At 46.7% G+C, this 15,549-nt stretch overlaps 1 protein-coding gene across 1 annotated transcript in view; it reads right to left on the bottom strand.

Annotated features, from left to right (window-relative positions):
- Positions 1-15,549, bottom strand: part of IRAK2 (interleukin 1 receptor associated kinase 2) — a 1,381,573-nt gene that overhangs the window by 93,918 nt on the left and 1,272,106 nt on the right. Inside the window, exon 11 of the mRNA XM_069643462.1 lies at positions 11,641-11,856. Within this exon, the coding sequence (XP_069499563.1) occupies positions 11,641-11,856 (216 nt within the window). The remainder of the gene's footprint in view (positions 1-11,640; positions 11,857-15,549) is intronic.

The following is a 15,549-nucleotide window of genomic DNA, read 5'->3' on the forward strand; positions in this document are numbered from 1 at the left end:
GAGGCAGTCTTAAGCGGGCAGTATACAACACAGAAATCTTTGAGCGCACAATCTGGATGTGAGACAGGCTAAGGGGGCAGAATACAACAGAGTACTCTTTGAGCGCACAATCTAGATGCGAGGCAGGCTAGGAGGGCTTGGTCTAGGAGTCTATGGTATATACTGTTTTAACACAGGTAGGTCTGGAATGTTCATTAAGGTTTGAGGTAGACTAACATATAACGGCAATGTGTAAGGGGGGGGTGTCTCAGCTACACTTACCTTGTTGGTCGTTGCTGGGTGACGTATGGCCACTGGCTTCCCCTGCTGACACCTGCAGACATGATCTGGAGCCGCCTCAGTCGGAGCTGTCCTTTGCCTCGACTCCTTAGCCGCAGGGGCTGTACGGGCAGAGGGCTGCCCTGGAGTGGTCAGTAATGATCTTGGCGGAGAACAAATCAGGGACGGTGGCTGGGCGGATAGGCGGGAATCAGGAAGGGAATACAGTTTGGCGAAGCAGGGGCCTAGGGGGGCTGAAAGCATTTTTCCAAAACCAAATTTGGGGATAAATGGAATCAAAACACACGCATCACTCACCTGCTGGAGGGTGTAGAGAGCATGTTTCCTTCCCAGACTTGATGGCTGGTAGTACCGCTTGGAGTCATTGGTCTTTCAGTGTCCTTATCTGCTATTTCGCAGAGTCATATGGCCTTGGGGGCTGCTGCTTCAATGATCATGTATGTGTGTTCTTCGGTGCATTCAGCTTCTATGGCCTCCTGCAAAGTAGTGCCACTGTTGGAAGTCGAATTGGCTGTTGGCAGCTGGCCTAAAGTCAAAGCTTTGTAAATGCAGCAACCACTTTTCAATGTGAGCAGAGGGGCAGTCGTTTAGTTGACTAAGTATTGGCAGCAATTGCTATTGTTCGGAGACGACTTTGAAAGAGTATCTGCTTCAGAGCTGCCAGAAGCACGGAAACTGCTCTCCTGAACATCCGTGAAGACTTACTCTCCAACCTTGATTCTAACACTCCTTGTGTTCTCATTTTGCTTGATCTCTCTTCTGCCTTTGATACTGTCAACCATGCCATCCTGCTCAACTGTCTCCGTGATAACCTGGGTATCACTAGTCAGGCTCTGGCATGGCTGACTTCTTTCCTTTCCAATCGACCCTCCCAGGTCCAACTTGGGTCCTTCCTCTCTGACGTCTTCTTCTCCACCTGTGGTGTTCCCCAGGGATCTAATCTCTCTCCCTGGCTTTTCAACCAGTACCTGTCACTCCTTGCTCACTTCATCGCCGCCCTCTGCCCCAACTTTCAGTGCTATGCGGACGATACCCAGCTCATTTTCAGGCTACCCTCGGCCTCCTCCTCTCCTTCCCTCATTTCCGACTGTCTGCTATCCAGGTATGGTGTGCCGCCAATGACCTCTGCCTTAATGCCAGTAAGACTGAGATTCTACTCATTGGCACACCCACTCCCTCCTTCCCTGCAGCTCTCTGGCCGGCCTCTCTTGGCCCTCTTCCTGCTCCTACCTGCAAGGCTAAAAACCTCGGGGTCATCTTCGACTCTACACTCTCCTTCTCTCCTCACATATCTGACATCTCTAAGAAGTCACACTACCAGCTGCACCTCCTCAGAGGTATTCTTCCCTTCCTCTCCTTCCCCCAGAAGCTCACTGTCTCCCGAGCCCTGGTTCTCTCGAAGCTGGACTACTGTAACAGCCTCTATCTTAATCTGCCTGCCTCCACTCTCCGCCCTCTGCAACTCATCCAGAACAGAACTGCGAGACTTGTCCTTGGCCTCAAGCCCAGGGACCGTATCTCTCCAGGACTGAAATCTCTACACAGGCTCCCAGTGGCTGCGAGGATTAAGTTCAAAACCCTCTGCATTATCCACAAGGCCTTCTGGGGCCTGGGGCCAAAATACCTTCAACTCTCTCTCCCTAAATATCTTCCTTCCCGAGCCCTTCGCTCATCCGTCTCCAACTCCCTCAGGGTCAGCCGCTTCTCAAAGCAACGAGCTGGGGTAGATCTCTCTCCGCGGCATGGGCCTCCCTCTGGAACAGCCTTCCTGCCTCCCTGAAATTTGAGGAAAACCATCTCTGGTTCCGGAAGCACCTCAAAACCTTCCTCTTTGCCTCTGCCTTCTCTGTCCCTCTCCACTGCTAAATTCTACACTGAAATTGCACTGAATCTGCAACTGGACCACTCTCACCGACCTCGGTCCTGGGCCCAGCCACTCTCCACTTGGACTGCCTCCCTGGCATCGCATCCCCTGCACTGCGGGACTGTCTCTGTATCCCTACAGCCCCCTTCCCAGCACTTGCCTGCACTTACCTTGCACTTGCCACCAGCTGGCCCTAATTATTTATTTATTTTTATTCTACTTACTTTTACTGCACTTCCCCCTCCCCTTCCCCTTGCACTTTTCCCTTCCCCTACCCCTGCACTTGCGCGGTCTGAATGATACCTGGCCTAGTAGGATCGTTGTCTGTCTTCCCCTTGTTCCCCCCCTGCCTCGTCGCGCCTTGAAACACTTGTGTATAGGCGCGTTACAAATGCCATATCATATCATAACATATCTGTAGGCGTAGAGGTGGAATTGTCTAATACCACAGTGGTTAGGGTGTGGCGGGTGGTGTGTATTCTGAAGCAAAAAATCAATAGGACTTCATGGATCAGCATGCAAAAAAGTGGATAAGGTATCACTCACTGTTTTTGCAGGTTAGGTGCACCAAACCAATTCATCCCCAATGTGGAGGTGTGAACGTCAGCGCAATCTCTCACAGTTGTCTTTTTTTTTTTTTTTTTTACTATTTAACCTAAACAAACGGCAGAGCGTGTGCAGCACAGTGATTGTGGTCGCCAGTGGTGCTGTCCAGTGTTCATACTGCGGACTCATAGGGCACACTTAATAAAGCACACAGAGATCAGTGGTGCTGCTTACGCCCCTACAGAGTGCCTGCTTGAGTGCCGGGGAAGGGTCTCTATTATAATCAACAGCGACATCACAACTCAACCTCTTGTGCATGTACGAGTGCTCTGCTTGCTTCAACGGGAGCCGATTGGATGAAAATGCTTACAACACAACGGAGCGCAATACATTTGTTCATCTGTCTACACACACAAACGTTTATCCGTGCGTATGCAAATAAGCACATGTACCGTAGTGAGCAGCCCTTTTGAGACAGGCTGTAAATTAGTGGTGCTTTCCCTTTCCACATGTTTTCTTTTACAGGTATTTTGTTGTTTTTGTACATTTTTTGGATACTTGGATTCTTCACTAGCCAGGCTTAGGAAACCCGCCTTAAGCATGTTATTTGCAGAAATGATCACCGATATGGATTTGAACATGAGCATTTTCTTTCCAATTGCCTGTGGTCGTTTCTATGACTTCTTAATTAAATGAAATAGTCGAAGATTCCAATTTGACTGAGCAATTAAATGTTTTGTAGGTAATCTAAGGTTGCACTTAGCATATTGTTCCAAACTCTGCAAACATATGGCTGTATTCAGCATATAATCGCTATACCCGGTGTGGGAGACTACAACTGGTATATAAATGACCGTGTGAGGCTTTATTGGAATATGGAGGCAGATTCCCACATCCATGTTGGTTCTGTTTGGTGTACCCAGTCTTAAAAAACAATAACAGCACATTAATGTAGCACCCTAGTTAAAAGGTAGTCCATGGGCAAGATAATCTTTTTATTAATAATTACTTGTTGATTAACCTTGCATCGTTAGGTGCATGATATCACTTCTGCTACCCTTGGTATTTTTGTGAATGACGTTCAGGCTGAAAGGGGAATCATTTGGAGTTTCCCCCTGTTTTGTAATACATCAGGGAAGAACATAACTAAGAAAAAATATCTTCTTCAGGGTAAAAGGCCCAAAGATAAATTAAATAGAATGGCCTGCACTGAAATTGCAAAAGTACACACAAGGCTCTCTTTGCTATAACCCCTTTAGAGGAAGTGCTTATTTAACATCCTTTAATCATCATACGTTTTGGAAAACTTATTATTTTTTTTTTTAAAAACTCTTTTTATTAGTGGTCAAGAAAAACACAAAACACAGTTCGAGCTTCACCATACAGATCGCAATCATCACGGTACAGTAATGCAGAGGAACACAGTACATATAGTAAATATTTTCCCAACGCAGTGAGTCTAAGTATCGCCGTCACTATCAGAAATCATATCACAGAGGAACATTCTAAGGGGACCCCAAATATCCTTAGGTCTGCAGGCCGAAGGGCGTGTGAGAACAAACTGCTCCTCAGCCTCATTCACATAGACCAGCTCTCGGAGGAACTGCTGTACAGTGGGTGGCGACGGATTTTTCCAATGTAACAGAATACATTTTTTGGCCACTGCACATGTGACATTAAACAGTCTTCTGGTTTTTTCGGAGCATTTTCCGATGTCCCCGAATAAATATTTCTGTGGAGACAGTGTCGGGGGGATTTGTGTGATCTCATCTAGTATATTTGCCACCTCCCTCCAGAACTCAGCCACCACCGGGCAGCTCCAGTACATGTGGAACGAGCCAGCGTAGTCTGCTTTGCACTTTGGGCATTGACTCGGAGCGTTTGAGACAAACTTGGCTATCTTGGCCGGGGTGTAGTGCAATCTATTGAGAATTTTAAATTGGATTACTCGTAGCCCAGCATTCAGGGAAACCTTTTTGGTAAGTGAACAATACCTATCCCAAGTCTTATCATCAATAGGGATCTGGAGATCTTTTTCCCATTTATCTCTGCTAAGACCAGGCGTGGGCGAGTGTGCTTGTACCATGGCATATAGGCTGGACACACTCAAGCGGCCTCCGGAAGTGATCATCTGAACACACGGGTGTGTAGGGGGTTCATCGGGGAAGGACGCCCAGTATTTCTGGAAGGCCGATCTCATACGATAGTATTGCAGAACCCTAAGTGGGCCCCTGCCCAAAGCCCCAGTTATCTGCTGAAGGGTCACAAACTTTGCATCGATATACATATCACCCAGGCACATCTCGTCATCAGGATCCCAGGCCGACCGCAGGGAGGCATCATATGTTGGGGGGATACCAGGGTATCTCCAGAGGGAGACCTCCGGATTATATAAGCACGACAGTCCCAGTTTCTTGAATATTGCCCGCCAGGCAGCGACCGTGCTACTGACAGGGTTAAAATCGCATGTATCCCTGTAACGATCATCAAAAATGACAGACTGTATGTTCGTGGGTACCGTGGTGAGTTCTTCTACATCTACATGCGGAGGGCCCCCATCCCTGGAATACCAATATTTAGAGAACTGGGCCTGGGATACATGATAATAAAGTTCGAAGTCGGGGGCCGCCAGTCCACCCGCAGAGTATGGTTTGGTTATCCTTTCCCACCCTATTCTTGCAGTCTGTCCATGCCAAAGGAAGGTCGTGGCCATAGACCTAAGTTTAGTAAAAAAGAGTTTTCCCGGCCAAATCGGTATGTTAACAAACAGGTACAGTAATTTAGGGAGGATTACCATTTTAAGGACTGCTACCCTGCCATGCAATGATAACGGAAGGCGGTCCCACAATAACAGTTTAGTCTTCAAGGCCTGTAACGTGTCATCGTGATTGTCAGTGTATAATCTATTCTTCCCATGTGAGACAAGTATACCCAAATATCTGATGGACTCGCTGGACCATCTCAGCCCGCCCAGAGAGACAGGGAAGTCTGTTGCCGGTGTAAGAGGAAAAACCTCAGACTTATCCTTGTTTATGGTGTAGCCAGAGTATGAAGTGAATTCTTGAATTTCTGCCATTATGGGAGGTAGGTTATTTTCCGGTTCACGAATATATAAGAGTGTATCGTCAGCGTATAGAGATATTAGCTGTGTGGCTCCCTTCAGGTTAATGCCCTTATTGGAGTGTCGAAGCCTTATCGCGATTGCCATTGGTTCTATTGTCAGGGCAAATAGTATAGGCGAAAATGGGCAGCCCTGCCTAGTGCCTCGTCCCAACAGAAACATATCCGAGATTGTTTGGTTTGTTAGCACCCGGGCACCAGGTTTCGTGTAAAGCAATTGCACGTATCTAATAAAGTTCGGGCCCATCCCAAATGCCTCCAATACTGCAAGCAAGTAGGCCCAGGAAACGGAGTCGAAGGCCTTCTCAGCGTCTAATGACACGGCCACAGCGTTCCTGCCTGGGTCAATTTGGGCCAGTATTCCAAAGAGCCTACGTAGGTTAAGTGCCGTAGATCTAGCGGGGATAAACCCATTCTGGTCAGGGTGGACCAATGTGGGGACAGCCGGCAAAAGCCTGTTGGCCAGCACCTTGGCGAATATTTTTGCGTCTGTATTAATGAGAGACAGTGGCTTATAGGACGACATATCCTGGGGAGGGCGGCGCGGTTTAGGGAGAACCGTTATCAACGCCTCTCTCATGGATGGAGGTAGTATGTTACATTGAAGGGATTCTTCCCAGACCCGCAGCAACACTGGAGCAAGCTCCGCACTAAATTCTTTGTAGAATTCAGCCCCAAGGCCGTCCAAACCTGGAGCTTTGTTGGACGACAAATCTTTAATCGCCTCAGCGATCTCCTCTGTAGTAAGAGGCTGGTCCAGTGCAAGGCGGCTCTCCTCATGGAGTTTTGGCATCGTCAATGCCGCAAGGTATGTCCATATCTCGGTGGCCGATTTAGTATCTCTATTACTATATAATCGTTCATAGAACCCCGCAAACTCAGCATTTATTTCGTCTTCATTCACTACAACTGTACCCCCAGGTGTCTGTAAGCTGGTAATACGATTTGGGTGCCTGTCTTGTTTGAGTAAGTTGGAAAGTGACCTGCCCGCTTTATTGCTTTCGCCATATCTGCGGGCTCGGACCGGGGTTGCCATGTACTGCACTTCTCTAGAGGCCAGTTTACTGAATTCCTGAAGCTGTGTCTGTATGTCCGCCAGTATGTTCTTGTCATGGGTGCGAGAATAAGTGTCTTCCAGTAATTTCAGCTTGCCTTCAGTGAGGGTCAGTTCAGCCCTGACTCCCTTAAGAAGACCAACAGATTTAGACAGTAGCGCACCCCTGACCCAGACCTTAAAGGATTCCCACACCGTGGAGTATTTATCGACTGAGTCCATGTTGATTTCAAGGAATTCAGCGATCTCAGTGTGAAGCCCCTCCACCGTTCCGGGGTCCCGCATCAAACCCTCAGGCATCCTCCATCTCCTAGGGGGTCTAGGGCAGTTGTGAAAAGTGATCTCAAGTGTTATGGGGGCATGGTCAGATAGTGTGCGGGCTAGTATTTCACATGCCTTTGTACCAGCAATTAGAGAGGGGGAGACAAACCAATAATCGATTCTGGATTCGGAATCATGTACCGATGAGTAGTACGTGTAACTCCTCGTAGTCGGGTGGAGAACACGCCAGACATCCTCAAGAAGAAGCTGAGACAGAACATTTTGTATAGTAAGAGAAGCTCTGCTAGGTGCTCTTACAATTGTGCTGGATCTATCAAGCACCGGGTCTATAGTAACATTGAAGTCTCCTCCCCAAATAATGGTAGGGATATTGACAGCAGCGATCAATTGGTATACATCAGCATAAAAGGTGGGATCATCAATATTAGGCCCATATGTGTTGACCAACAATATCGAGCCCCAGACAAGAGCGTATCTACCCAGAGGGTCCAGTTTATGGCCATCAAGCCGGAACATAAGATTCGGGTGTATAAGAATGGCAACCCCCCTGGACTGGGATGAATAGTTGGTATAGAACCTGGACTTGCCCCAACCGGGCATGATGACCTCATTATCATTTCCCATAGTATGGGTTTCCTGTAGCATAATGATTTGGGCACCATGTCTGACAATGTAATTTCCCACTTTTTTGGCTTTCAAGCGATTGTTCAGTCTCCTCACATTCCATGAGATAAGTTTAACCCTCAGAGCATGAACAGAGCTTTACAGGAAATATAATATACGGGTAATGACCAGAGTGTGAGGAGGGCTTTGCAAAAGGATTGTGTGGGTAGTACCGGACGACTCCCAGATATAGCATCATGCATCTCAGACCGTGTCAGTGAGCTCCAGACCACCAGTATCAACAGTAACCAACAAGAACTTCCCAAAAAAACCTTCTCAAAGCAAAGACCCATATAGAGGGGGAGCGTACTCACTCTGCAACATGGGGTTCGAAACAAACAGTCCCCACCTTTCCCCCCCAGCCCACCCGCCACCCTCACCGTCTCCCCCAACTCGACAGTGTACGACCCAAAACTTATGGAATACTCCCGGGGTAGCCATGTTGCCTCACATGACCGCCATCCCAGGTCTCCAACGCCACCACTCCCAGAAGATGGCTGACTGTAATCTCAGAACAAAGAGGCCCATGCCATGGGGCCAACAATCACTCAATGTCAAGCATGAAGATATGCACTTCCTAGTCTGCTGGTCGAGGTCCATTGTTCGGGGCAGGTCGTACCCCTCTTGGAGGAAGGGGTATAGAGGATTCAATATATGAAAGGGCTTCGGATGGGTTCTCAAAGAAGTGCGACCTGCCAGCGTGTTGAATTCTCATTTTGGCCGGAAACATTAAGGCATATGTGATCTGTCGTTCTCTGAGGAGCTTCTTGACCGGTTCATACGAGCGTCTGCTAGCCTGAACAGAGGCGGAGAAATCAGGGTAGATATGTATACGATTGCCCTCATAGTGCAGCGTGCCCGTCTCCCTGGCCAGACGGAGGATTGTATCTCTGTCTCTGTAATTTAGTAGACGAGCAATTATGGTTCGCGGTGGTGCCCCCGGTTTGGGAGCCGGTGCTAGGGTGCGGTGTGCTCTCTCGACAAGGAAGTGTTCGGACAGTGTATCAGGCCCAAATAAGGACTTAAAAAGTTCCTCCATATGTTTCTCCATTTGGCCCTTGCCGAAGGATTCGGCCAAACCTACCACTCGGACATTGTTCCTTCTGGACCTAGATTCAAGATCTTCACACTTACTCTGCAGCTTGTTCATAGTGTCTTTAATATGAGCTATATCACGACTGTGTTGATCAACAGTATCCTCGGTAGCACTTATCCTGCCCTCTGCATCAGTGACACGGGCACTCTCCTTATCGATTCTGGCCTTCAGGGAACCTATTGTAGCAACTATCCCGTCCAGTTTGGTATTTACAGCCAGAAATCCGTTTTGAACTAGCATGGCCAATTTATCCTCTCTGTCCAGTACCCCTCGCTCGCCCTGCTCATCCTCATTCTGCTGGGTGTCAATTTGCTCAGAGTGACTGACCGCGTTGGTAAATGTGTCCATAGGGCCCTTCTTCCTGCCACCAGGGGTATTAGAGGCTCTGTTGGATCTGCCGGGTTCCCCCATGATCGTAGCAACTCTATTCGTATATTGGATTCGAAACTGGTTCTTCCGTAGGGTCGAGGCCACTACCACAGGCAGCAGAGACGAGGGGACCTTAACTAAATGCGAAATAAGGATGGATTGTATCCTCCCGTGTCAATAATGTCAAGCACACCTGCAGGATACCCAGTATAACGGCCCCCAGAGGTAAACACCAGCAGGTAGCAGAACGACCTTGCATCCGATGCAGCGAAGTACCAGTAGTGGTAACAGGGATCAGTCACCGCAAAACGAAGGGTGGATTGCAGCCCAATCAACTAATAAACTGTGGGTCTAGAGAGGCAGGTAAATAGCGGGAGGCCCGCAGCTCTGAATCAGGAGTTGTGGAGATAAACCCCGACCCCCCTGCATCGGACGCCCTCTCACCCAGCGAGCAGAATATTCCAGATGTCCCCGGTGTCCGGCCCGGCTGGAAGCGGCCACACGCAGGGCAACAAACATACAACAGCACGGACGTACCCGAGTCACGCCGCCTTCAGAAGCAGGATTGCGGGCCCAGCGGTCAACCCAGCCGGCGGAAAAGCAGGGGGTCACACGCCCGCCAGCGGGACCAGGTCTCAAGAGGGAGCGGCACCTGCGGCACCACCGGCAGCCCGCCCGGCTTGGGGGGCTATGCAGCCAACTGGATCGTGAACCGGCAGCAGCCGCAAGTATCAGGGTGAGGGGAGGAGATCCAAACAGCAGCGACGGGTTAGTAATGGGCCGGGACACAGTTCGACCAACCGGCGTGGCACCGGGCCTTCAAGTCCTCTCCGTCTAATGTCAGGATCTGGCGCCAAGGAGGGGAAGCTCCGCCCAGCGCAGGCCCCCAACAAACAGCAGCCACGGCACTCGGGTAGATTCCTCCGGAGCCGGGAGCCGGCCAGGGAGCGCCGCTCGTGTCGGAGGAGTTTCGCGGGGGCAAATCTCAGAGATGCAGCACTGTTCCGGGCTCAAACCTCCACCAGCCGTGCAGGACCCTGGTCGCAACAGATCAACCAAATTGCAGCAACCCAGTCAGCCAGAATACGGATTTATAAGCTCAGGATGTAGAGGCAGCGCGGGAGCTCCTGGTTTAAGCAGCCATTTTCGTCGTGCGCAACAGCGCCCCCCTCGGAAAACTTATTTTTTAAATCTAAACATTTCATATGGCAATACAAAATAAAAGGAAAAAACAAATCAATATTTAAACATTTCAATTAATTCGCACCTGGCATTTAAACTACTAAAATCTATTCAACTCCTCAAACAATATTATGTACATATTGAAAATCTTCATAAAAAAGTAATTCCATAACTAATAGAATACACTGTGCATTATATAAAAAAGTATTTTTTTTTATAGGAAGCAAATAAATTGTAATGTAATATAATGACTTTAGCTGAGAGTTCTTAATGGTGGGAGACATTTCCCCTCTAGTCGGCCCAATTGCGCTTTATTGGTGGAGTCTAGTGTACAGATGGCCAACCCCAGGGCCATAGAATATAGATCTGATTTTGAAATAGGAGATATGCTTCTCAGGAGTGGAGCTAGAGAAAAGCACCTTCAAACACAATATTGATACACATGTCAAAGTATATTGGTAATAGGCTGTTTATTGCACTTATGTTTCTATTTTTCTCGGGTGGAGATGTGTGGTGTGGTAATGTTTTGCGTATGGGATGTGGCAAGGCAATTAGTCTCAAAGTAAATGTTGTGGATGGGGATTTTGATTGGAATGGCAGTTGAACCAGAGCCTGGGATTATGTTACTTGCTCATGTTGTGTTGGTTGTGAGAAAGGTACATTTATTTTGGTTTGCAGTATTATAAAATACACACCACATGCAATATTTAACAGGCCCTTTAAACTAGCAGGCCAAATTATTCTCCACTCCTAATCCTCTTGCAAGTGATCAGAAATGTATTGCAAATTATTACTGTGACAATTGGTGCCTAATTAGGAATACAGCATTGGTGGGCAGTTGCTTAGACTTTAATGGCCAGCATCCCAAGAGGAAGATTCCCTGTGAGTTACGTGTGAGAAAAGGTTGGATCCCCTTCATGCACACATTTCACAGTGGGTAGCTTGAAAGCATGTGACAACATTAATGTTGTGTACCATTGAGAATATGTTTCAGAACTGCCGGCATCTAATTTTTGGACAAATGAGAAGTGTCAATACCAGAATGCCAGATGTACCTGTCCCAAGTGCACCAGAAAATATCTGCAGTTTCTTTCCTCTGCTACTTAGAGACACATTTGTCCAGAATTGCATATTACGTCAAGACTCTAGCATCGGACAAAAACAAATCACAAATGCTAACTTTACCTCAGAGATGACTGGCTTCTTTTTCCTGAGGCACTGACAGACAGCAGTGGCAAAGTAAACGGCCGCCTCTTCTGGCAGCTGCCCGGCACTTTTCGAAAGGTATTGTGCAACTATTTCCTTTGTAGGAAGCACATCAGAGGCACTCTCGCTGACAGACTTCCTTTCAGACCGTTGTATTTCTTTTGCCTTCTGGATTTCTTCCAAGATCAAGTCTTTCTGGGGAGAGAAAGCAACAGAATACCATGAGCAGACAGACCGATGACATCACAAAAGACTGTGCAACCAACGTCTACTAATTGCATTAGCGTGAGCGGAATTTTAGATGCAGCAATGTTTCATCAATGGCTTTCATCCAATGATTTTGAAAGCTGCTGTTACAAAAACAGGCTCAAAGTAATGTAAACTCCCCAATCTTCGGAATAGGTCGTTTACTCATGCAAATTTGAAATCGTTGTTAGTTAGAGGAGTCATGTTTTGATGAAGGTGGCATACTCTCTCTGAAGCATAGTCTCGGCAGCCCATGAGCTCCTGACTGAAACCAGTCTGACCAGTTGGCAGGCTTATCGCTATGACGCCAACATAAACCCCATCATCTCCAAAAATGGATGCAGTTGTTCCTAAATCTCTCTAAAATACCCCCATGAGAGCCTTAATTTAATAGCATGAAGAAAATGTTTCAATTGTATCAACACAGAAGCATTATGGAATGTATTCTTTACATCATCTAAATTTGGCCAACTAAACCTACTAAAATTGCTGTGTAAGGAATTTGCCAAATGTGAGCGGCAAGTTTATAAGGATTTGGAAACAAATCCCAAGAAATAAGTGTTGTACAGTCTATAGCCTACCAATCAGCTGACCCTAAAGGCCCCCTGTAAGTACCTTTGCTTGGATTACATGTTTTTGTCTTGCAAAGATGTTTGGATTTTAGGCTATTCTACCTTGTTTATGTTAAGTTTATGTTTACATATTTATAAGGCGCCTTAGGCCAGACGACAAACTGGTGCAATAATAAAGATTAAAGATCTTGGGTAAAGATATGACCTACTCTAAAAAACATACAATTTCTGCTTTGATGGAAAACCTACCATGACAAATACAATACTGGTCTTTCTTTGGCTATGATCATCACTTAGTTAAGCCCTACATTTCGTTCTGGTCTTTATTTCTGCACAGTTTATGACAAAAAGTGTTAAAAAGCAGGTTCCAGGCTCTTTTAAGATTTCTTCAGGTAAGTTTATTTCCAAGTTCTTAGTTACAAATCCACATGAAGACATAAAGGACATAAACTGTGACAACACCGGCTCCCATCACCCAGGGCCAGCCAGCTGTAACCGCCTCTACACAGAACACTCACTCAGAATATTCCATCATCCACACATAAACATTCCACATGACATCTCAAGATACCTCACCTCAGACAGGCACAATACAACACACCTCCCTCCTTTACTAAACCATACATGCACAGAACAAGTCACATACCAGAACAACACAACTGCCACCTTCCAAGATATACGCACACGTAACACTCAACTGGCAGACAGACACTTCCACGGCCAAACCCAACCATCAAAACATCACACCCTGACAAACTACATTCCATGTACCAATAACAAAAATACTGTAATCCATCTGCCTGTTCCTGCCACAAACAAGCAACTGGGCTCTCACCCCAGGACCTGGCCAACCCTGAAACTGGGCTACTTCACCTACATTCCTGAACAACCACAAGACTGCTACACCTCCTACCACCTGCCCCCGCCTACAACAACGCGGGTGTCCAGGCTGCCACCCTGGAACCCCAGCAGGCCTCTAGACTGCCACTCTAGAGAACTGAGACCTCAAAGGCTCCAAAAAGACAATCACAACCTCACTCCAACAGGGATTCACAAAGTGGAAACATACAACATCACTGAGATCACAAACACCCATGGTCTTAATACCATACTCATTACACCAGACCAGGATGTACAAGCCTTCCAAACACATTGGGAGCGGTGGCCACGCACTCCCAATGCCAACATCAATGACTGGTAGAAACTAAACGGTTTTATAGAAAGGAAAACATCCTAACCCAAAACAAGCTGTTGAACCCATGGATACAACAAAATCCACAATAAATACCACAAGTAACATAGAAAACAATTTACTCATCATATCAGGACTTACCACACTCAATATCGACGGGTCATTACCGGGCGTCCCCAGCTACCGCTTTACCACCAGCTACCTACTGTCCAATGTGATGAGAAGGATAAAAAAAAAAACCTAGAAGAGGCGCTACCTCCCTCACAGAACAACCTCATCGCTGTTCAACCTTTACCGGAATCAGGTAACCCTTATAACCAGACCAATCCCCTTACATGAAATTAGAAAATCCTAACATCCTTAATGAAAGAGTCGAGGTGCTACCTCACTCTAGAACAATCGCATGGGTGTTCAACTTTTACCACGACAGGTAACTACCCAAACCAAACCAAAACAATGTAAGGAAAACTATATACCCCACTGACATTACCCAAACAATTCAAACCATGCATTTCACACTGCAACACTTCCATGCTGAATGTGAGTCCACCCAATACCCAACACTCACTGACTCTCTCCAACCTATCTGAGTCAGATTCATCATAACATGCATTCCAAAGTCATAGAATGCCGCAACCATATGCTGTAAACAATACATAAACCGCATTGAAAACATTTGCGTTGTGCACAATTGAATACAAAACCATGTTGCTCATAGTAAGTAAAATCCCCAAAACTAACACTTTTATGAACTAAAATGTCCATAGCCATTTGTAGGGTCTTAAGCGAACCTATGAGTCCATAGCCATTTACACAGGCTCTACTGACATGTGCAATATAGCTGAAAATCCTCAAAATGATTAAAGCTATCACACTCATACACATACCACCCATCTTACACTAACAGCAACGATTTCTGCACATTAGTGTCCATGTGCCATGGTGCTTGGCACTCGAAACCTGCAATTCCTCAAAAGAATTATGCTAAATACCCTTCAATACAACATATTACCACACTATATTGTCACCGTTTCACTTACCCATTTACATAACAGAACAGCGCTGTTTAAGATGCATGTATATCTTCTATAAACACAAACTCATTTGCATCCTCGCAGTGCCCCCATTCTACAGATTCACATCGCACCAAGGCACTCACCATCCTGCACATGCAAAATGCTCCGTCAGTTTTAAATAGGTATAATAAAGTTCCAAACTACCCAACATTATGGCTGTTACTCTCTGCACAAGCCTATACCCCACCATACTGTCATGACCTAAAAATGTCACCTTATTTGTTGGCCGCTACCTGACGTCTCACTAACTGAGACGGAGCGGCATGCCAGCATCACAATCCGCCGAAAATGTCTCTTTTGCCAAGCAGAGACCACAGCATTTGGCACCTAAACAAACCATGTCTCTTGGATCCGATTCATATCATAGGGTTCCCATGTTCTAAGCATTGCTCGTTCCTGCCTTAATGTAGCTGCACACATATTTTGCTTCCTTCCTTCTAAGACACGTGTCTTGCCAAACGTCAGATTCCTTAAAAGTACTTTCCCTTTTACATCCTCAGGGCAAACAGCACTTATAATACGAAGCTCTAACCATAGCACATTCCAAAGAACATTCTACGCTTCACCATCTCCCCCTGCTGCATGTGTGACATCATCAGTCACTACTGCTCAGCAGGGCTATGCAGAGCGTCATAGGCCAACGGTCGTTCACTTCCCAGGAGACCTCGCCACGAAAGGCTCATAAATCACCAGAGTTTCAGACAGCCAAAAACATGATGTGCACGATAAGCACAGTACGTTGCTGCCAGGCTCCCATAACTTCAAAGCCTGTAATTATCTTGTGAGAAGGACACCGTTTAAA

Source organism: Ambystoma mexicanum, chromosome 2p (genome assembly GCF_040938575.1).
Source record: "Ambystoma mexicanum isolate Mex_15411 chromosome 2p, UKY_AmexF1_1, whole genome shotgun sequence".
NCBI lineage: Eukaryota > Metazoa > Chordata > Amphibia > Caudata > Ambystomatidae > Ambystoma > Ambystoma mexicanum.